The sequence below is a fragment of the Erinaceus europaeus genome, chromosome 22 (assembly GCF_950295315.1).
Source record: "Erinaceus europaeus chromosome 22, mEriEur2.1, whole genome shotgun sequence".
Lineage (NCBI taxonomy): Eukaryota > Metazoa > Chordata > Mammalia > Eulipotyphla > Erinaceidae > Erinaceus > Erinaceus europaeus.
This window is the reverse complement of record NC_080183.1, coordinates 6,708,081-6,731,305: the sequence shown is the minus strand read 5'-3', so window position 1 is coordinate 6,731,305 and position 23,225 is coordinate 6,708,081. Positions and strand designations below refer to the sequence as shown.

The window sequence follows — 23,225 nt, the reverse complement described above, 5'->3', positions numbered from 1 at the left end:
TGAAGCAGGTCTGCAGGTGTCTGTCTTTCTCTCCCCCTCTGTCTTCCCCTCCTCTCTCCATGTCTCTCTGTCCTATCCAACAATGACGACATCAATAACAACAACAACTGCAACAACAATAAAAACAATAAGGGCAACAAAAGGGGGGAGAAAAAAGAGAGAGAGAGAGAGAGAAAGGTTTAATTTGAACTCTGCCATGCCTGTCTGCTTACTATTGACTATGGAAAAAGAGACCTTAAGGCCTGAAATTTAAAAAAAAAAATGTGTTGTACGGATGAAATGTTGTATCCTGATTTGGAGGGTCATAGGAACAGAAGGAGATTACGGATAACAAAGCACATTGTAGAAAACACACATATATGCACTCATTTCTGATACAAATACTCTGATGAATGTCAAAGGTTAAGATTCTGGAAAGATAATACTAAAACTATAATAATCACATCACTCAGAAAAGCCAGCACCAGTGGCACAAATTTCATTCCCAAGAGCACACCCCACCAGGAAATTTCCAGGAACCGTGAATCTAAGTGGAGCCTGCTGGCACTCTCAATCTGATGCTGTCTGCCACCAAACATCTTAACAGCAAGCATGAGTGTAAATCTCCATGCACAACTCCATCAGCAGAACAGGGGGGCAGAGAAATCCCATTAACTAATGGCATGTAAACTGCAGGAGGCTGGCTGAGGAGGAACAGGGCAGAATGCAAATAATGCAGGAAGGTAAGGAAATGCTGATAGCAGCAGGCTATGTTATTAACCTGTAAGCTGCTATAGTCATTAGCTGTCAGATACTGTGGTTGAGTATCATACAACATATCACATACAACAGTATCACATACAACAGTATCAGATTACTTAACAAGAAATACAGGATGGAAAAAAGAAACACTCCAGAAAATCTTTAATATTGATTCTTATTGTTACAACCAAGTTACTTGGAAATTTGGTTTACTTTGAAAATCCCATGATTAGGATTTAGTGTACCATATAAGACCTTACCATGATTTATGTCCTTTAATGTTATTACAAATAACTGTAAATACTGACCAGTTGCTTCTGGTCTCCCTGGTCTAAGATTATAGGTGACTTAATATTTTTAAAAAAGTCATTATTAGAAATGTATTAACAAGGGGCCAGGTGGTGGGGGCAGCTGGTTAAATGCTCACATTACAGTGCTCAAGGACCCAGATTCAAGCCCCTGGTCCCCACATGCAGGGAGAAAGCTTTGTGAGTGGAGAAGCAGGGCTGCAGGTATCTCTCTGTCTCTCTCCCTCTCTATCTCCCCTCCCCTCTCAATTTCTGTCTGTCTCTATCCAGTAATAAATAAAAATATTTTTTAAAAAAAGAAATGTAGTAACAACTTAAGCCCACTGAAAATTTAATCAGATTACCAAATTGAAACCTTAAGTGCTTAGATTGAAAGAATATATACTCAGAACTAGGGTCTATGCATCAAAAAGTTTGAGATAGTCAAATCTATTTTTCCCCTCTAATATTGATTAAATAGTGGTCTATAAGGCTGTAAATTAATCAGAGTGTATATTAACACCATTCCCTCCACCAAAGGTCTGTGTCCCTATCCCCAAACCCCTATAGTAGAGCTAAACATCTGCCCTCCCCAAAAAAAGTTTTTTAGTTTTGTGCAAACCCATATGTGGAAATGCACCCTTCTTATCCAACAAACTTGTTGATCATTATTAAATCAATTTTTAAAAATTAAAAAAAGAATGTGTACAGAACTGGATTTTTGGCTTATGCCTGCAGATTCGAGGTGACTAAGGGCACAGGAGAAGGGGGTAGGAGAGGGAAGAGCATCCAATGCCCTGCACTAAATGAAAAGAACATTTTGGTGGTAGATAAGGTGAACTAGTATGTACTTTTGTGAGATGTAAAGTTGTATCTTTGAGAGAATAATTGTCTTATAAAACATTTCCTCAATTAAAAAAATCAATTTTAAAAGAAAAAAATGGCTGATTCTTCTGAAATTAATTTTTTTAGATTGAAAACAGCCCTCCTATATAATTTAATCCTAAAGTTCACACAGCTATTCATAATAGGCAAGATATGGCACCACTTAGATGCCCATCAAGGAAAAACTGGGTAAAAAAAAAAAAGGCACTGAGTAGCTAAAATATGTACACACAGTGAAATCAGATTCAGGTGTTAAAGAAATGGTGGAAGATTGGCATCTGCAACAACATAAGTAGAATTTGAAAAAAATCATGCTGATTGAAGTAAGTCATAAAGTGAAAGACAATTATAGCTTAATTCCATGTATATGTGGGATATAAGGAACAGAGTAGACAGACAGACAAAACAAAATGAGAACCCTTGTATTCTGACAGCTAAATGGAGGTGCCACTGGGTGGGTGACGGCAGAGTACAGGACAGGGTACAGTGGACTGTGAGATGAGGACTTTGGTGATGGATGTGGTGTTGTAACACACATCTGAAGTAGAGTGAAAATGTACTCATAAAACACAGAGTGCTGTAAACCAGTTATCTTACAAAGTTCATATTGAAAAATAAGCATATGATGAACATCTCCCTGAAAGCTCTGAGAAACAGCAATGAGAGAGGGATTAGTTCGGTCATGTATCAAAATATACTATAAAACTTTGCAAAACTATCAAAGTAGGGAAATGGCACATGAGTCAACAGAGTTCAGAAACAACTGTGAGTAGATTTATATGTATGTAAATTTAACACAGGAAACACTTCAAGCCAGTGTAAATTTGGAATTTTTTACTAAAAGGTATTGAGAGGAGAAAAAAAAACACCTTTAAATGTATTAAACATGGCCAGCCTGAGTCAGAAGAAAAATGCAGATTAACTCTATACTGAGACACCATCAGTTCTTATCTACAGACGGAAATATCTGGAAGTTTGACAATATGCTCTGTGGAGGAACAAGGACACTAGTACAACATTGGTGGGAGTATAAAATGGCACAACTCCTGTGAGAGGTATTGCAACATTAGAGACGGCAAAAATATAATTCCAGCAATCTCTTTTCCAGGAATCCAGCCTACAGTTTTTTTTTTTTTTCCTATGCAAGTGGGAAACAACATATGTGCAACTCATACCCTGAAGCATCAAAGGAGTAACATAAGAAACAACCCAAGGGAAAGTCATGGACCCCTGGAATATACCTAAAATAGATTCCCTAGCTTTCTCTAAGATGGAGACCTGAAATCTCATCTGCTATGATCTTACCTTTGGGTTCCTGATTATTAAACAATTTGTTCTGCTTTCTATCTTAATGCTTTTCAACCACCAAGTTGCAGATGCTACCATGACACCAACCTGACTTCCCTGGGCAGACAACTTCACCAATGTGTCCTGGAACCCTACCTCCTAGAGCCCTGCCCCACTAGGGAAAGACAGAAACAGGCTGGGAGTATGGATTGACCTGCCAATCAATGCCCATGTCCAGTGGAGAAGCAATTACAGAAGCCAGACCGTACACCTTCTGCTCCCCATAATGACCCTGGATCTATACTCCCACCAGAGGGATAAAGAATAGGAAAGCTTTCAATGAAGATGGGATACAGAACTCTGGTGGTGGGAACTGTGTGGTATTGTACCCCTCTTATCCAATGGACTTGTCTTGTCAATCATAATTAAATCAAGAACAAAAAAAAAAACTGGTTACATATACTGTGGAATGGAATACTATGCAGGAATAAAAGCAGAGCAAGGAAGGTCTTTATGAATTGAAGTAAACATCTCTAGGAAACACTGTTTAAAGTAAAAGAAAAAAAAAAGAAAACTCCATGGAGCAGCCTGCCTCTGACTAGGACTAGTTAATATCAGGGAAACACAGCCTGCCTCTGACTAGGACTAGTTAACATCAGGGAAACACAGCCTGCCTCTGACTAGGACTAGTTAACATCAGGGAAACACAGCCTGCCTCTGACTAGGACTAGTTAACATCAGGGAAACACAGCCTGCCTCTGACTAGGACTAGTTAACATCAGGGAAACACAGCCTGCCTCTGACTAGGACTAGTTAACATCAGGGAAACACAGCCTGCCTCTGACTAGGACTAGTTAACATCAGGGAAACACAGCCTGCCTCTGACTAGGACTAGTTAACATCAGGGAAACACAGCCTGCCTCTGACTAGGACTAGTTAACATCAGGGAAACACAGCCTGCCTCTGACTAGGACTAGTTAACATCAGGGAAACACAGCCTGCCTCTGACTAGGACTAGTTAACATCAGGGAAACACAGCCTGCCTCTGACTAGGACTAGTTAACATCAGGGAAACACAGCCTGCCTCTGACTAGGACTAGTTAGCATCAGGGAAACACAGCCTGCCTCTGACTAGGACTAGTTAACATCAGGGAAACACAGCCTGCCTCTGACTAGGACTAGTTAACATCAGGAAACACAGCCTGCCTCTGACTAGGACTAGTTAACATCAGGGAAACACAGCCTGCCTCTGATTAGGACTAGTTAACATCAGGGAAACACAGCCTGCCTCTGACTAGGACTAGTTAACATCAGGGAAACACTGCATCATTTGAGCTAGTTCCTTACTTCCTTACTGAAATACAGTTCCACATAGCTAATTCTTTACCTTTGAATACTGATAGAGGGGAGGAGTCTTGTTTCTCTATTAGATATACCTCAGGGAAACCAAAAATTACAGGGATGACACAAAGAAACCTTTATAGAAAAAATGGTACATTCAGGGAAAAAATCAGTTATTTTGCAATTTACAATAGAGCAGTTGATATGAAGTGTTAGTTATCAAGTGTTAAATGTCAAAATAGCCAATAGATCATTTTAACTTTTAGGAAAAAAATAAGTGTTGTAAAAGGATCTTCACCATCTCTATAGTCGGGTGTAAAGTGGCATCTTGTCTTGATTTGCATTTCTCTGCTAATCAGAATAATGAGAAATGAGGCAGAACATTTAGAAAACATACCTTCTGTCTCCTTTTCATTTGGATATATTTAATATAATTCCATTTTGTGCACTCCTATAGCTGTTATTAGACTTAAAGACTAAAGCTTTTCCAAAAGTCTAAAGCAGGACTTTATTCTTTAGTCAATCAACTGGGTGAGAATACAGAATGCAAGTATGAAGGAATCTGTACTCGTGACAACTGTCTTGTAAGTCATTATCTCCTCCTAATAAAGTAATACATAATATAAAAAGGAATAAATGACATATAGTTGCGTACATATGCACAAAAGGCAAACAGAAAAGCAAGTGATGCCAAACAGGTGGATGATGATGTTGATGGAACTCTGACAGGACAGGAAAAACTGTTCTATAAAAGCATAAGAAATTTAGGATTGCTCACATCAAGCATTCCAAAGTTAATCTAGGTGTAAAGGGGGGAGTGGTGTAGGACTTACATGCTCAAAGCTCCTGGTTCTACCCCAAGTTTTGCAGACACAGGAGTGGAGCTCTGGATCTCAAGTTATCTCCCTCACTCTCTCCCTCTCTCCACCTTATATGAAAACAAATTTTTTTTAAAAAGCTGGATCATGACTCAAAAAGTGAATGTATAGCATGGGAAAGGCTGTGTGTCTCTCCTCTCTATTCCTCTCTTCTTTCAAACAGAAAGAATGAAAAAGTTGACCTGGCAGGGGTGGAACTGTGCATATATGTGAAGTCACAGCAACAAACACACAACAAAAAACGTGAATGTAATTTTAGGTATGACTATTAAAAGCATAATTTTTAAAATAAAGAGTATTCAATGTAATTGCTAAATTTTGGCATTGACTATGAGGGGACTTGGGCAGCATTTTTGTGAGGGTGAGTGCTGTATGTACACCACCAACACAGCCCTAGCCTGATGGAGGCACTCAAGAAACGGCTACAGGGCTCTACATTTAATCTTGACAATAGTTATGTATTACCATGACACATCACATAAACTGTCATGGAATGGAAGCAAAATTATAACATGCATCATTAAAGGATGGCAGAGTACAGTGCTAGAAGAATTCGCATCTACTTCTGATAGGAACAGAAAATGGTGTATCTTTTCTGTGAAGTGATCTGGCAATCTGCACAGAAGATATTCCCACAGACAGTGCCCAGATCTATTTGGGAAAGGAAAGGATCAGGAAACAGCTAGGGGAGTGATCAAGGGCTTGATGGAGTAGTGGGAATCTCCATTATAAGCAGGAATTTCCCTAGAAAAACAAAACATCTTTATAAATAGAATTTTTCTTTCTTTTTAAAGTGTTTTTCCCCAATTACTGACTTCCATAAATAGCACTTTGTCAGCTCAAGTCTATAAATTCCTGAGAACAACTGGAGCACAAGCTGTGGCCTTACTTCACTGCTCAGCTCCTCACACTTGAATGGAAGCACTCCTAGTGTTTCCCATGTTTAAACCTGAAAAAGGAGTGTTGAGCAGAAGGATGTATATTTCTTCATGTTGGGAGGTCCCAAATCCAGAGTATTTCATGATGTTCAAACCAAACACAGCCATAAAGAGTGATGAAAGTCAAAACTGTCCATTTCTTATAACACTGAAGTCTACGGCCCTTGGAGTTCACGGTAACTGAACACTCAAGGAAAGTTTCATAAAAACTCTGATAACACTGACACTTACCTAAGATGAGATGAAGTCTGGTTTCTGTCTGGAAAGCATAGTGCAGTGTCACCAAAAATGGCGACTGCCTAATGTGCTCCAGGACTTGGCGTTCGGTCCGAGCATGCTCTGTGGTTTTGCCCTTCTGAACTATTGTTGCCTTTTTCAAAACTTTCATGGCATACAGCTTTCCAGTATCATGGCCACTTATTTTACGAACCAGAAACACTTTTCCATAAGCTGAAAATGAGAAGATAATAGTAAAAGAATGAAAAACATCACAAGACATATGGTGTTTCTTAGAAGTAAAAGTTACAATGCATATACATGCAAAAACTCTTTGAATGAAAAAAAATACCCTCAGTACTGTTACAAATAATTCTTTGACAGATTTCTTCAATTGATGGCAAATATAATTTCAGGTCTAACCCTCAGCTAGATATTTACATATCTAACCTCTGCTAACAAAAATAAATTCTTGCTTTCACTTTTCTACTATTAGTCTCTCCTCAATAGTCTTTTAAACACTATTGGTGATTTGATGATGACTTACAGGATTATAAGATTACAAGAGTATACCAAGTTCTGTATCTCCTCAGTGTTTTTAGCTATAGGAAACTAGCTGCTATCATGGTCAGTTAACTACAAGCTAAATCTGGAACAACTAGAACATTTTAGACATCAGAGAAGCCCCACCTCCACATTTTGCTATTAATGTAAACAAGTGAAAAGTTTTTAATAAGATCTCACCTGTACATAAATCAAGTATGTCAAGTAGCCTTCTGTATTTAAAAAAAAATAGTCTAAAAGAACATAAACTGATAAACAAGAGAACCTCAGCTTTAACAGACAGTAAGAGGCCCAAGTTACAATCAATATTGACAGAAGGCCATTGGCATCTAAGGCAGTAAGTCACAGCTCAGTAGGTCAATTTTGCCACATTTTCTCTAAGTAGGGGCTCTGCTGAACAAATGCCATGTGTGGTGCCACTCACTCTGGAGGAGGTATTGGGGTCCTAACGGTACTGTGCTTGGCTGGACAGAGAAGGCTGTCTACATTTATTTCCCTAGGAAAATAAGAGAGCAGGAAGAGATGGAGGACAGGGAGGAGGAGAGGAGGCAGAGACACTGTAAGGGAAGAAGTTAGGTCCCCAACTCATTCTGACAAGGCATAAATTCCCATATAAATATAAATATATAAATTCTCTTCCCTTTTAAAAAATGTAAATATCCTTTTAATAGTTATACACAAATATACAACTATAACTTTAGTTAGCAGTTCTTTTTTCTTTTTTTCACTGTCTTCCTACTTGGTGTTTTTCTTCTTTTGCACTGATGATCTGTGTTCTGTGAATAAAGGAAATGTGAGAGGCATCCAGTTTTATAGAATCATGCCCAGAGTTTTGTTTATATACTTGGGATAAATCAGATTTGTTACCTTAAAAAAAAAAAAGTAAATTTCATTATACAGGCTCCTGTGCCAAATATGAATGAAAATAACATGGGCCCTGGGTAAATGTATATTAAATCACTAATAATAAAAATAAATAAAGTATAGTGAGCTGAGAGGTGGCACCATGGATAGTGCTGGACTCTAGAGCATGAGGTCTTGAGTTCAATCTCCAGCATCACATGTGCCAGAGTGATGCTCTGATTCTCTCTCTCCTTGTCTCTCTGGTGTTAACACATATATATTAATATATATTAATATTTTAATATATATTAAAAGAAAAATGTGGGGGGCAGGCGGTAGCACAGTAGGTTAAGTGCACATGGCACAAGGTACAAGGACCAGTGTAAAGATCTCAGTTTGAGGCCCTGGCTCCTCACCTGCGGGGGGGTGGGGGTGGGGGTGGGGGGTGAGGGTGGGGAGAGGTCACTTCACAAGCGGTGAAGCAGGTCTGCAGGTATCTTTCTCTCCCCCTTTCTGTCTCCCCCTCCTCTCTCAATTTTCCTCTGTCCTATCGAATAACAACAACAAGGGCAACAAAACGGGGTGGGGGGAAATGGCCTCTAGAAGCAGTAGATTCACTGTGCAGGCACCAAGCCCCAGCAATAACTTTGAAGGCAAAAAAGAAAAAAAAAAGGTAACTCCTCAAGGGAGGTGGGTAAGACTAGTCCAGCTGTAAAGTATAAAGCTTTTAATCAGATCACTTTAATTGGATCACTCTGGAGATACTCTGAGTTCCGACCCAGACCAGGATTTCCATGTTCAGCTCACACCCTAACAACACTTTGTATATGCCACTGTCTTAATCCACACACGAGCATAAGAGAGCTTTAAGGGGTGAGCTTTTGCACACTGCATATCACTCAGTTTGATACTTCAGGCACTCAACACAATCGATAATCAGCAAATTTAATAATCCTGATCAGAGGAGAATCAAAACATACAAGAACTGTTTTGTGCCTGGCTCTGAACTAAACATGTTTTACAAATTGATTCATAGCCAGGAGGTTTGGCACCTTGTGCAATTCCTTTTTACAAAGAAATAAGTTCAGAGTAGTTAAGAAACTGGCCAAAAGGGGGCAGGCAGGTTAAGTGCACATGGCACAAAGTTCAAGAACCAGGCATAAGGATCCGGGTTCGAGCCCCTAGCTCCCCACCTGTAGAGGGCGTCACCTCACAAGCAGTGAAGCAGGTCTGCAGGTGTCTATCTTTCTCTCCCCCTCCCCCCTGTCTCCCCCTCCTCTCTTGATTTCTCTCTGTCCTATCCAACAACAACAACAATAATAACAATGATAAACAACAAGGTCAACAAAAGGGAAAAAAAATGGCCTTCAGGAGCAGTGGATTCGTAGTGCAGGCACCAAGCCCCCAGCAATAACCCTGGAGGCAAAAAAAAAAAAAAAAAAAAACTTGGGTAGGATGTGGAAGAGCTGATTCAAATGCAAGCAGTGTGACCCAAAGAAACAAACTTAACCATAAATCAGTTTTTAAGAAACAGTACTTTATGAATACTGGAAATCATATGTTCTGATTTTAATACAATAAAATAAATCAACATCATAACACACTTGAGCATACATAAAAAGTTCACAGAAGGCTTGTGTATTTGATCTCATAATCATTATAAGGTTGAATTTTCAGTCAAGTATAAGTAAATGACAAAATGACAAGTTTCAGAGCCTAAGAAATTAATCCAAAGTAGAAAAAAATTGTTTATTCGGGAATACTAAAATGAAGCTAAAAAATATTCTGATGAATTTTCAAATCCCTCTTTCACAGGGTAAGTCATGATATAAAATCAGGAGAAAGTGAAGTTGTCCTCAACACAGAGCTTCAGGGATCCTAAACACAGAAGGCCCTTGCCCTAAATTCTTGTCACATGAGACTAGACAATGGTCGAGAGCACCACTGTCCTTAGAAATCATGACAGCCATCTGTCTTCTGCCATAAAGATTTTTCTACAAAACTCCCAGCTCCTTTCTAGAACTCATGTCTGTCTGTCCATGTAAGTGCTGACAATGTGCCACTCAGACATTAAACAACAGTCACAATACAAGTCATGTGCTATAATGTGGAATGAACAGTGATACTACTTCCAAAAGAGGAAGATTTGTAAAGTAGTGCATTTAATTCTTTTAGACTTATTTTTATTCTTGAGAGAGATACCAGAGCATCACCCAGCTCTGGCATACCCACTGCCAGGCATTCAACCCAAAATAGGTCCCTTTATAATATTAATCTGTTAGTCCTTTTATATCTTCTAGACTTATGATATAGAATATTACTCTTCTACAAGACGAATTTAATACTTACAAACACTATTTTGTCATGTCATCTAGGCAATATACCCTCCTCCCTTAAGACAATGTTAAAGTAAATAACTTCTAGACCTTTAACCATTAGGAGTTTCCACTGGTATGGTCTGTAAATTCTTTTTTTGATTTCTTTCCTGTTACTTCCAAGTAATATGAGATAACACAGAATGCCAGTGCACGTGGTCTGCAGCACACAGGCCTCCTATTGCCATGCTATGTGCTATGTGGTCAAACAGTGCAGTCACCTGCCCTGCCTTGTGATGTTAACCAGAAACCTTCCTCTAACAGAAACTAAAGGCTGTATGGCCTGCCTACAACTGCCTTCATCTTATGAGAAAATGTCAAGAAAAAATATCTGACAAGGCTCACACATCTTTTGTTTTTACTTTCAAAAATGCCATGATTAACACTAAAACTAGAACACTTCTACCACATGGTAAGTGCCAACAGATGCTCAAGTCAACAAAATTCAAGGAGTACCTTACAGTATTCCAAACAAACATTTCAGATAAAGAAGATATCACTGATGTGTAGGCTGCTGAACTCAAACACAGCTGCCTCCGAACAGCTTGCTGTTCAGCCCCGGTAGGCCTGCTTAGTACAGTGCGCAGGGGGGAAGGAAACGTTCACTAGAGCAGAGATGTGAGGTGCCCCCTCCCTGAGTGAACTGCTATGGAGCTAAGAGCAGAGGGAGAAAGCCAAGGAGTCCTTCTGCTGAACAGTGTGAGCAGTTCCAGACCCACCCACGTTTTTAAGAACTTTTAAAGGGGCCAATGAAACCAAGATTGGTGAGAATATTATTTTTTAGTTTCCAACTGTATAAGTGACTGATGGTCTTATAGTGCAGCCAAATCCTGGCTTTCATGTGCATTATGTGTGCTCAAGTCATAAAAGGATTCCCATTTTGAAAGGCTACCAGTGATAAAAATTCTTTTGGCAAAATAAGATAAACATCTGCAATCCCTGCTTAGATGGCGATCCCCACCCCCTTCCCAAGGATGGGGAAAGGATTGCTGTAATTCAACTGGGTGATGCTTAGGTGAAGAGACTAAGCTTCATGTCTTAGCATAACTCCATAATCTCTTTTCTTTCTTTCTTTTTTTCTTTCTCTCTCTTTTTTATTTTTGCTTCCAGTTGCTGGAGCTTGGTGCCAGCACTAAGATACCACCATTGCTGGTGGTCTTTTTTTTTTTTTTAATTTGATAGGACAAAGAGGAAAAGCAGAGAGAGGGAGAGAGAATGATAGACAACTGCAGACCTGTTTCACTGCTTGTGAAGTGACCCCTTTACAGGTGGGGAGCCGGGGGCTTGAACACGAATCCCTGAACATGCCCTTGTGCTTCGCACCATGTGTGTGACCACCTGGACCCGCGACTCCATAACTTCTGCATAAGCGTGCAAAGGCTTCAGGTGTGCTATCAGCAGTTGTCTCAGAAATCCTATGTAGTTCTGTGAATCTAATTCCATCAGATCCAGGATGTTTTTAAGATATTGTCAAGAAGTATGAGCAAAATGAAAACATGAAGTTCACTGGCTTTCCAGAGGATAGTCTAGCAGCGCTTAACTGAACTTGAGGCAAGAGTTCTTATTTTCAGACTGAAGGAAAGTAAATTCTAAGAATGACCAAAAAAAAAAAGATCAATTTGTGACTTGGCTTGACAGACATCTGTGACCACACACAGATATGGTAATTTTTTAATTTTTATATTTTATTTATTTGTCACTAGGATTATTGCTGGGGCTCGGTGCTGGCACTACAAATTCAGAGCTCCTGGTATCTTTTTTTCTGTCCATTTTTTACTTTTTATTTGATAAGACAGGGAGAAATTGAGAAGGGAGAGAGAGAGAGAGATAAAAACAGACACTTGCAGACCTGCTTCACCGCTTGTGAAGTGACCTCCCTATAGGTGGGGACCAGGGGCTCCAATCTGGATCCTGGAGCATGGTGATATGTGTTCAATCAAGTGCTCCACTGCCTAACTCGGTAAATTTTTCAATTCAAGGTCCTACAGAAGCCATCTTGGATTCTGCTGAGAACATTGTATATATGTTTAGCCAAACAGCCATTTCAGAAGAGAACTGGATAGAGACAACTATGCAACTTTTCCACAGCACAAGAAAAACATCTATAGGTTAAAGGAAACCTTAAATACCTTATGAAGATTGCTCCTGTTCAAGCTGAAATGTGGATTTGTAAGTCTATTCTACCAGACACACAAGTCTGCTCACCTGAGAGCACAATTCTGTTCTGATAGAGATTTTATTTTTTAGTTTTTTGCCTCCAGGGTTATTGAGGGGCTCGGTGTCTGCACCATGAATCCACTGCTCCTGGAGACTATTTATTTCTCTTTTGTTGCCCTTGTTTATCATTGTTTGTTGGTATGCTTCTAAATTCTGCTTCTAAGACCGCTTCTGTTTCATTGGTTTAATCCCCCCAGCTTAGCACTGTATTCTATTTACATAACCACTGTGAACTAAGCACTACCCTGCCTCCAGGGCACTGGTTTAATCCTCACTGTTTGGCACGCTTTCTCCTTCTCCCCACCCCCTATGCTACATACATCCTCTTCGGACCTGACACTTCTGCCTCAGGATATATAAGGACAGGATTGTGATTAGAGATAGCTTAGATTGTGCTGCATTCCACATGAATAAAGACTGAACTGCGTACCACTCAGCCATGAGTCCCTGGTCGTCTCTCTCCCGTGCGCGAAGCTAGCCTGGCAGTTGTTGTGGTTATTATTATTGTTGTTGGATAGGACAGAGAGAGGAGAGGAAGGGAAGCCAGAGTGGGGGAGAGAAAGACACCTGCAGACCAGCTTCACAGCTAGTGAAGCAACCCCTGCTCCTGCAGGTGGGGAGCCGAGGTCCAGAAACCAGGATCCTTACGCTTACACTTCACTCCATGTGCACTTAACCCCTCCACCCCCCGCCCAGAGAATTCTATTCCAATTGACAGCACAGTATTCACAAACCTGTTGACAATGGCTTGATATAAAGAAAACAGATGCAAAATGAACCAAACAGAGTGTCAAGGAGAAAAATGCTTAGTTCCTTAGAGTAGGTTTTTTTCTCAGCTTGCTCTCCCAAATGTGGACTCTTTAGTCCATTTGTCATGATTATCGCTATGAATTGATTTTTTTTTTTTTTACTTTTTGCCATGCTAAAGAAAAGTGAAAGATGACAGTGTTAAAAGAAAGTGACAGTCGTGCTGCCACGACAGAAACCACCACACAATTTCAACTTCCATTTTTTCCCTGATATATATACTTAAGAGCATAGTTAAATTCATGTGTTTATTTTTACTTCATAAAATCTGAACTTATGGAACTTGTTTAAGTAGTCTTCTATCTTCCCATGAAAGCAATAAAGTCAGTTTGTTAAAAAATACTTGATAGTCTATTTATAAAAGTAATCAGCAGGCATCAGGCAGTAGCGCAGCAGGTTAAGTGCTTGTTGCACGAAGCACAAGGACCGGCAGAAGGATCCTGGTTCGAGCCCCCAGCTCCTAACCTGCAGGGGAGTCGCTTCACAGGCGGTGAAGCAGGTCTGCAGGTGTCTTTCTCTCTCCCTCTGACTCCCCCTCCTAGCTCCATTTCTCTCTGTCCTATCTAACAATGACTACATCAATAACAACTACAAGAATAAAAAGGGCAACAAAAGGGAAAATAAAAGTAATCAGCTTGTAAATCTAAAACACTAAACACATGAAAGATTTTGCTAAGTATATATATTCTTAGATGCGTTATTTGAGAGGAAGCAGTTAGGAACCATTGTTGCAGGAGACCTCTGGCTTATACCCTTTGATATAGTGCTCTCCTTGGGGTCTGAATGTCTCAACCACTGCTTTCTGTTACTTAGACTTTTAAAGTACACACTACACATACTGCCCACTAGCCACCCTGAAGCTTTGGTTCACATCAAACCTATAGCATAATCTACCTTACTCAGACTAGTAATATTAAAACTTACATGTCTAAACTATTATCTCCCTAACAAAACAATCTGAAAAAAATTCACACACCAGAGGAGCCCTTGGACAGCTAGCTCACTTGGTAAAGCACGGACTTTATCAAGCCTTTCTAGCTGAATTCTACAAGCACAAGGGGATTCAATAGATGGTGGATCATGGCTGTGGTGTTTCTACCCATTTATTTCAGGCTATCTAGCTGAAATAAAAAGTGAAAGAGAAAGTAGGGGCACCAAAGTAAAAACCCTGTGGTGAGGGGGAGGGTGGCCATGTAGCTTCCTGGGCCAGTGGGGGTGGGGTGGGTGGGATGGGACACAATCTTTTGGTGATGGGAATGGTGTTTATGTACGCACCTATTAAATTGTAGTCATATAAATCACTATTTAATTAATATGATGGGGGGGAATTGATTGTATGTCTAACAAAGGGACTTTTCAAAGTTAACCCAATTATCAAATAATGTGATGATAACAGTAACTATCCATTGTCTTCTTGAACCCTAAGACAGCAGGAACCTCACATTTCCACTATAGAGCCTAAACTTCCTCCAGTCCTGGGACCCTAGGGTAGGGCCCACTTTCCCGTACGCCTCTCCCAAGTCTTATCAAATAATACTGCATCTGCTGATTGCAACCTAAACAATGCAACGAGTGCCACCCCAGCATGCTTCACTTCAGAATGACTGTGTCCAGAGACTTCAGGTGTGGAACGACAACCCTTCAGCTTCATCACTCGGGTGAGACCTTTCCTTTCACAGTATTCTCTAATTCCATCCCAGGTGGTTTACTTCCTAACAAAGTCCCAAAACCTAGATATAGACCAGGTTCCAGGAGACAGAGCATATGTTCATACGTATCCATAAACTAGGGCAAATATATACCTGAAAGCAGAAGTACACTAGAATTTGCAGTGAGTACCCCCCAACACTTCATCTCCACTATTCCAACCTTTGGGTCCATGATTCTTCAACAATTTGTTTGGCTTCGTATGTTAACTCTCTTTTCAGCCACCAGGTTCCAGATGCCATCAGGATGCCGGCCAGGCTTCCCTGGACTGAAGACCCCACCAATGCGTCCCCGGAGCTCCGCTTCCCCAGAGACCCACCCTACTAGGGAAAGAGAGAGGCAGACTGGGAGTATGGACCGACCAGTCAACACCCATGTTCAGCGGGGAAGCAATTACAGAAGCCAGACCTTCCACCTTCTGCAACCCACAACGACCCTGGGTCCATGCTCCCAGAGGGATAGAGAATGGGAAAGCTATTGGGGAGGGGATGGGCTATGGAGATTGGGTGGCGGGAATTGTGTGGAGTTGTAACCCCCCCCCATCCTATGGTTTTGTTAAAGTCTCCTTTCTTAAATAAATAAATAAATAAATAAATAAATAAATAAATAAATAAATAAATTTTTAAAAAGTGAAAGAAATTGGCCCAGGAGTGGTGCAACCACACATAAGTGAAAAAGTAATTCCTCTCTACCTGCCTGCCTACCTACCTACCTACCTACCTACCGATCTATCTATACTTAAGACACCCCCAAGGCTAACATGCTGCACAGGAACCCCAGTAGCTTCAGGACCATACTCTTCTGCCAGGCAGTTCAACTCTGTGCTCACCCCAGTCACGTCTGCATGCTGTCTTACTTACCAGCTCATGTCTACTGTATATGTTATTCTTTTTATATAATTTGGATTACATAAACCACCAAAATGTAAGTATGAAAGAAAAGGGGGAAATGAGGTTGAGTGCTGAGGAAGAATTACTGATAGATAAAAAGCAAAATGTTTTTTTTTTTTAAAGGAACTACTGACAAAGTAGGTGAGGGTCAAACAACTTAAAAGGCTGGGAGGGGAGAGAATATGAAATGGGAAACTCTCATGGGACTTTGTACTGAGATCACCTCAAATGTGCTTAGTTCTCATTCTACTTTAAAGAATCCGAAGCTGAGTTTTTGATGATGCATGTGTGGTTTATGCAAAATAAGCCATATCTGTGAACTTATTCTCAAAGAAAGTCTTGGGCGTCATCCAAAGCCGGGTAAATGAATATATATTTAAGCATGTAAGCAGAATTATGCTAAAAGTATGTAACATGTAAGTTTTTAAAAAGTTTCTACATTAACCAGATTTTTTTAAATGAACAATCATGTCATATGGCAGAGTTTATACTAACTGAAGGGTGGGGCTCTTCACTGCTGGAATGAATCCTTCCCCTATCCTTCCAGTGAAGGGGACTGGACCTGTTCCAGGGCCATCATCCATGCTCATGGCTACACTTCCCAGCTCAGTTTCATCTTCAGCCCAGCAAACTGTCTTTTTGTGTTGTCATCTAAGTTGCTGACAAAAGTATAGCCCAGAGTAAAACACACACACACACACACACACACACACACACACACACACACACACACACCACCCCTCCCCTCCCTCTTCTGGCTTAAAATACTCAATTTCCCACTTCCCCCAGTCCTGGAACCCTTGGATAGGGCCCACTTTCCCGTATGCGTCTCCCAATCCATACCAAATAATATTGCATCCACCGATCACAACCTAACCAACGCAACGATTGCCACCTCAACATGCTTCACCTCAGACTGTGTCCAGAGACTTCACGTGTGGAATGACAACCCTTCAGCTTCATTACTCTGGTGAGACCTTTCCTTTTATAGTACACTCTAATTTCATCTCAGGTGGTTCACTTTCTAACAAAGTCCCATAACCTAGATATACACCAGTTTCTGTGAGAGAGAGCTTATGTTCACACGTATCCATAAACTACTGCAAAATATATACCTGAAAGCAGAAGTACACTAGAGTTTGCAGTGAGTACCTCCCTAACACTTCCTCTCCACTATTCCAAGCTTGGGATCCATGATTGCTCAACAATTTGTTTGGCTTCGTATGTTAACTCTCTTTTCAATCACCAGGTTCCAGATGCCACCAGGATGCTGGCCAGGCTTCCCTGGATTGAAGACCCCACCAATATGTCCTGGAGCTCAGCTTCCCCAGAGACACACCTTACTAGGGAAAGAGAGAGGCAGACTGGGAGTATGGACCGACCAGTCAACGCCCATGTTCAGCGGGGAAGCAAATACAGAAGCCGAACCTTCTATCTTCTGTAACCCTCAACGACCCTGGGTCCATGCTCCCAGAGGGCTAGAGAATGGGAAAGCTATCATGGGAGGGGGTGGTTATGGAGATTGGGTGGTGGGAATTGTGTGGAGTTGTACCCCCTCCTACCTTATGGTTTTGTTCATTAATCCTTTCTTAAATAAAAAATTAAAAAAAAAACAAAAACTCAATTTCCCATTCCATAGCACCCTTAATATAACTTCTTGTATCAGAATCTAGCTTCCACCTACTTTTCTCCACCTTCTAGGTCTATTATTTAGCTAACTCCCTCTCCTCTACCATTTCCTGACTTCCCAGGCTAGTAGCAACCCCCACTAGCTTTATGTTCTAACATCATACATTCATTCTCTGTCATAGAAATTATCAGGTGCTGCGAAGGAATTAGACCCAGTACAAAAGAATTGTTAAAAACAGACTGCTGTCAGACTGCCTGACTCTGAATTCTAATCAACTTAAGGACTTTGTGAATCTGGGCAAAACAGTTAACATATCTGTGTCTGATATTCTTAATAAGAAAAGTGATACTATAGTTCTTATGCTCCATGGTTTGAGGACTAAATAATTTAATGAGCTTCAAGTATAGGGTCTAATAGATTAGAAACATTATGTGTTAATGGAACGCAATGTGTGCCTGCATGCACATTGCAATGTAAAATGCCCTGCCTCTTCCTATGGGCAATAGTAAAAAAAAAAAATGAACAAAAACATACAAGTCACTATTCTTGGTAAGGAATTTCCATTTATGATTATGTCTTAGTAACTCAGGTTAATTTTGGGGTTTAGTTACACTGGCTGCTTCACCCCAGATGTAACATGTTTTACTTTCCTTTTAGTCTGACTTTTGTTCTCTTTTAGGCTTCTCTTTCTTTCTATTTTTGAGAGCACCACTATATTTTCTTCCAAGATAGGTAAATTTCAAAATATTTAAAATAAAATATACTTGGTTTTACACACTAAACAGAAGAAGATTCCTAAGTTCCTTTATACTAAATGTTCTTATTACATACTAATTCCAAATATTTTATATATGTATTTATTTATTTGATAGGACAGAGATAAATTGAGAGAGAAAAGGAAGATAGAGATGGAAAAAGAGAGACACCTACATCACTGCTTCACCACCAGTAAAGCTTCCCCCCTGCAGGTGGGGACTGGGGGCTTGAACCTGGGTTCTTGTACATGTTAATGTATGTGCTCAGCCAAGTGGGCCATTGCCCAGCCTCCTAATTACAAATATCTAAAATATATATCCATTCAGCATAAATATGAAATTAAAAGGATATTATGAATCATCTTATAGAACCATTTTAAGTTAATCTCCATTGCCAAGATTTATGAAATTATAAAAAAAAATTCTCAGATTATTAAGGTAGTCTAATTAAAATGGATTTTAATTCTTCTAGCAATAAGAAAAAGCTATGAACCAAATCTTGCTTAATTAAGTAAACAGATGCCAAAAGTAAATAAAGGAGACATAGCAAATCACATGAAATCATGGGGAGATATGTTTATCGAAGAGACTAAGGTAGGCCATTTGTTTTAGGCATTAACTTCCCATCCCCCAGGGAATATATAATAAACGGTATCTACAGCAGATATAAATAAGGAAAGTGCTAGATTTCTAGATTTAATGCAATGTTAATTTTTAAATTAACCATTAGACTAATTTCTTAACTACTTTAAAGGTCAACATCAGTTGTACAACTGAATCAGTTCATTTTCTCATGAACAGTGACAGCTCCTAAAAGAAACCATTGTATTTAAGAAGAAATTTGGAAATGCAGGATCAACTTATCTTTAAATTCCATTTATGTGATCCAGGAGGTGGCGAAATGGATAAAGCACTGAACTCTCAAGCATGAGGTCCCGAGTTCAACCTCCGGCAGCACACGTACTGGTGTGATGGCAGGTTCTTTCTCTCTCTCTCTCCTTCTATCATTCTCATTAATAAATAAATAAAATATTTTTAAAAATTCCATTCATGTGTACTGAGTTTATTTGAATAATTAAAGACCAACTGTATGAGTCTTTTAGATTTACATTTTTTGTTTGTTTATTTGAGTAAAGAACTAAGATGCTACATGCATCAAACCAGCTCAGAACTTGTTTGTAGCTCTGGCCAGCCTCTGACAGCCTCCATAGGATGAACAGGCTGTTTCTGATTATCTGGCCCCAAAGATTCTGGAATGGCAAGAAAGAAGGAAAAGCTGCAAAGGAAACCAGGTCCTAATGTAAGAACCACACTTGGAAATGACTGCCCATGGATATGATTGGGTACCTGACTTGAGGATCTGACTAAAAGGAAATACAGGAGAATGTGGAGGTACATAGATCACTAAGAAGCCTGCTCCTATTGGACAGCTGTGCACACTCTGTCATGTACACGATGCAAATGCAGGCCAGGTGTCCACTCTGCTGAAGGAAGCTTCACTGTTATTTTTATTTATCTTTGTCTTTGTCTCTCTGAAAAAGATGGTTTGAAGCAGTGAAGCTCCAGTGACAAAAGCAAAAACAAAAACCAGGAATATGTTTTATGCCATAACCATAAACATCATGTTTAAATGCAGTGTGGGGAACAAGCCCAAGACTTCATGTACACACAATACCACTAAGTTGCCTCTCAGGTCCAATTTTTATTCTGCATTTTGAGAGAAAGAGAGAAATCACTATCTGTTTATAGTTTACCAAACAAGATCTTTGCCTGCCTACTGAGGTACTAATTACATCCTAGTGGCCACTGTGAACCACTATCTATAAGAAATGCCAATGGTGCCCTGCCAGACCATGCCTTACTGGCTGGTATACCCATATATTCACAGCTATTACCCCACAGCTCCCCATTCTCTGGAGAAAGGCCTAAGGTGGATAGGAGCCACCACCTTACAGGTTTTTTTGTTTGTTTTGCCTCCAGGGTTACTGCTAGGGCTCGGTGCCTGCACCATGAATCCACTGCTCCTGGAGGCTCCCCCCCCTTTTGTTGCCCTTGTTGTTTTATCATTGTTGTAGTTATTACTGTTGTTATTAATGTCATTGTTGGATATGACAGAGAGAAATGAAGAGAGATGGGGAAGACAGAGGGGGGAGAGAAAGACAGACAGACACCTGCAGACCTGCTTCAACTCTTTTGAAGCAAACCCCCCACTCCCACAGGTGGGGAGCCAGGGGCTCAACGGGATCCTTATGCTGGTCCTTGTGCTTTGCGCCACGTGCGCTTAACCCGCTGCACTACCGCCCGACCCCCACCTTACAGTCTTATCCAGTCTCATTCCCCACCCACCCAAGCAGCCTGCAGCCCATGATTAACTTGGTACAAAAGATTTGCTTCCCCAGACTCTATGCAAAACTTATCAGTTCAGGCTGACTCTACAATCCTCCTTAGACTACAAGTTCACCAGGCTCTTTTCCTAATCGTACTACTTTACTCACTCGAATACTCCCAAGAGTATGCCTGCAATAAATCACACACATGCAAATCCCTATCTTGGACTCTGTCTTTAATAAACACAAGGCAGCATCAGCAACAAATCAAACTGTATTTACACAAGGGTGACAATGCCAACTGAAATATTCTAAAGGAGTCATCTTCTGATTATGGCATAAAACATCTAAGCTGTAAGAGTTACATAAACACTGTAAGCTTATACTGAAGCATAAGGCATAGTGGGTATACAGAGATGCAAAATTATCAACTGCTTTTTTTTTTTTTTTTTTTTTTGCCTCCAGGGTTATCACTGGGGCTTGGTGCCAGCACTGCAAATCTACTGCTCCTGGAGGCGATTTTTCCCACTTTGTTGCCCTTGTTGTGGTTGCTATTGTTATAGCTGTTATTGTTGTTGGATAGGACAGAGAGAAAGAGATAGACACCCGCAGACCTGCTTCACTGCTTGTGAAGCGACCCCTCTGCCGGTGGGGAGCTGGTGGCTCGAACTGGGATCCTTACATGGGTTCTTGCACTTTGTGCTTTGCACCATGTGCACTTAACCTACTGTGCTACTGCCCAGCCCCCTATCAACTGCTTTCTGAATGACAATTTTGACAATTTAATGACAATTACTCCCTCTCTCGTTAAGAGTGCTGTTTTAATAAAAACACCTAAAGGAGTAATATGACAATTGATGACTAAATCATATTTTTGAAAATATGACTTTACTGGCTCACCCAGCTTTCGCCATCTCCAAAACAGCAGATACATCTTTAAATTATATAGTGTAATTACTAGCACCCTCTAGTGGCAAATTACCCAGGAAAACCAGAACCGTGTTATTTAATAAAAGAAATCTGAAAAGTCTGACTTAAAATTTTTTTTTAATAAGGCCCTTGGACTGAGAACTCACTCAGCAGAGCACACATCTTGTCACAGTGATTCTGGACCTAAGCCCCAGCACAATGTGGCACACACTAACAGCTCCAAGAAGGGTTAGTGCTGCTGTGATAATTCTCACCTGTTTGTCTCTCCTCTATGTCTAAATAAATCATGGAGAATTCAGACCTGAGAGGTCAATTAGCTGTGTCATACGTGTGCCAAGCCCTGAACTCATTCCCCCATGCCACATTTTTAATAAAATCTTCTCCTGTCACGAATGATTTTCACTGAGTTTGGAACCAATGAGGAAAGAGCTTTTAGTGTGCATTTCATAGATGGGGCTTACAGCTGGTGGGGGGGAGAGAGGGAAAGAGAGAGAGGGGGTACTTTTACAGAACTTACAAAATATGCTGTTAATTGACACATACAAATGTCCACATGATAAGGAAATAGTGATATATATATATATATATATATATATATATATATGCATCAGGTACTGAGATGGGTACAAAGTTCACTGCTCAATACACACTACTGAAGGCACTCTGGAATTCTATACTTTGTTGGCATTTTTTTTTTAACCATAGCTCTGCTAAACTCTGGCTTCTGGTGGTGCTGTAGACTGAACCTGAGACCTTAGAGCCTCAGTCATTAAAGTGTTTCTGTGTTATCTCACCTGTTGGCCATCATTTAATACAAGTTTGTATGTAACAGATTTGTTTTGTAATAATCACTACTTGATCCTTAGCACCCAAATAGTGCCTGACTCTTGATAATACATGTGAACTAATGAATCCCAAAAGCACTGGGAATGAACAGAAAGGTTGTCAATAGAGAAGTGACATGATCAGATCTGTACTTAAGAAAACACACTCTGGGAGCAGTGAAATAGCTCATAGGAAAGCCTGCCTGCTTCTTCATACGTGTGACTCAGGTTTGAGCCTCAGGCTCCATGATACCGGGGGAAGCTTTGCTGCTGCAGTGGACAAAATTATCTTTATTTATTTATTTAATGGATACAGACAGCCAGAAATCAAGAGGGATAGGATATATATGGAGAGAGAGAGACAGAGAGACAGAGAGAGACAGAGAGAGAGCGAGCGAGCGAGCGCTGTAACACTGCTACAACACTTGCAAAGCCTTCCCCCTGCAGGTGGGGACTGAAGGCTCAAACCCAGGTCCCTGGGGCATTGTAAGTCTCCTCTGGCTGAGATGCAGAGAATGGATTAGGAAAGACTAGCCAGACATCAGGACAATCTTTTACAGGTTGTCTTTCCCTAATGCTACATTTAGTTTAGGCTTCACAATGAAATATTTGTTAAGAAATAACATCTACTTATGTAGCAAGCTAATCTGAGAGTTGGGTAAGCTTAGCTCTTGTAGAAAACTGGGCTCCTCCACCTTTCAGCTCCCCTAACAGTAGCTTCTTCTTCTAGCGTTTGCCTTTCTTCCGTAGCCAGTCAACAGCGTCCGGTTGAGCCTGATGTCT

At 40.4% G+C, this 23,225-nt stretch overlaps 2 protein-coding genes across 5 annotated transcripts in view; both read right to left on the bottom strand.

Annotated features, from left to right (window-relative positions):
• CCDC88C (coiled-coil domain containing 88C) overlaps nucleotides 1-23,225 on the bottom strand; it is a 494,884-nt gene that overhangs the window by 163,883 nt on the left and 307,776 nt on the right. The window lies entirely within an intron of this gene.
• The window catches only part of RPS6KA5 (ribosomal protein S6 kinase A5), a 145,565-nt gene that overhangs the window by 65,226 nt on the left and 57,114 nt on the right, over nucleotides 1-23,225 (bottom strand). For 3 of the 4 annotated variants that reach the window (XM_060181197.1, XM_007526833.3, XM_060181196.1), the window contains one exon: nucleotides 6,589-6,807. In XM_060181197.1, coding sequence (XP_060037180.1) covers nucleotides 6,589-6,745 — 157 coding nt within the window. In that variant the 5' untranslated portion in view covers nucleotides 6,746-6,807. Of the gene's footprint in view, nucleotides 1-6,588; nucleotides 6,808-23,225 lie in introns of those variants that run through there. The other variant, XM_060181199.1, reaches the window with a different exon arrangement.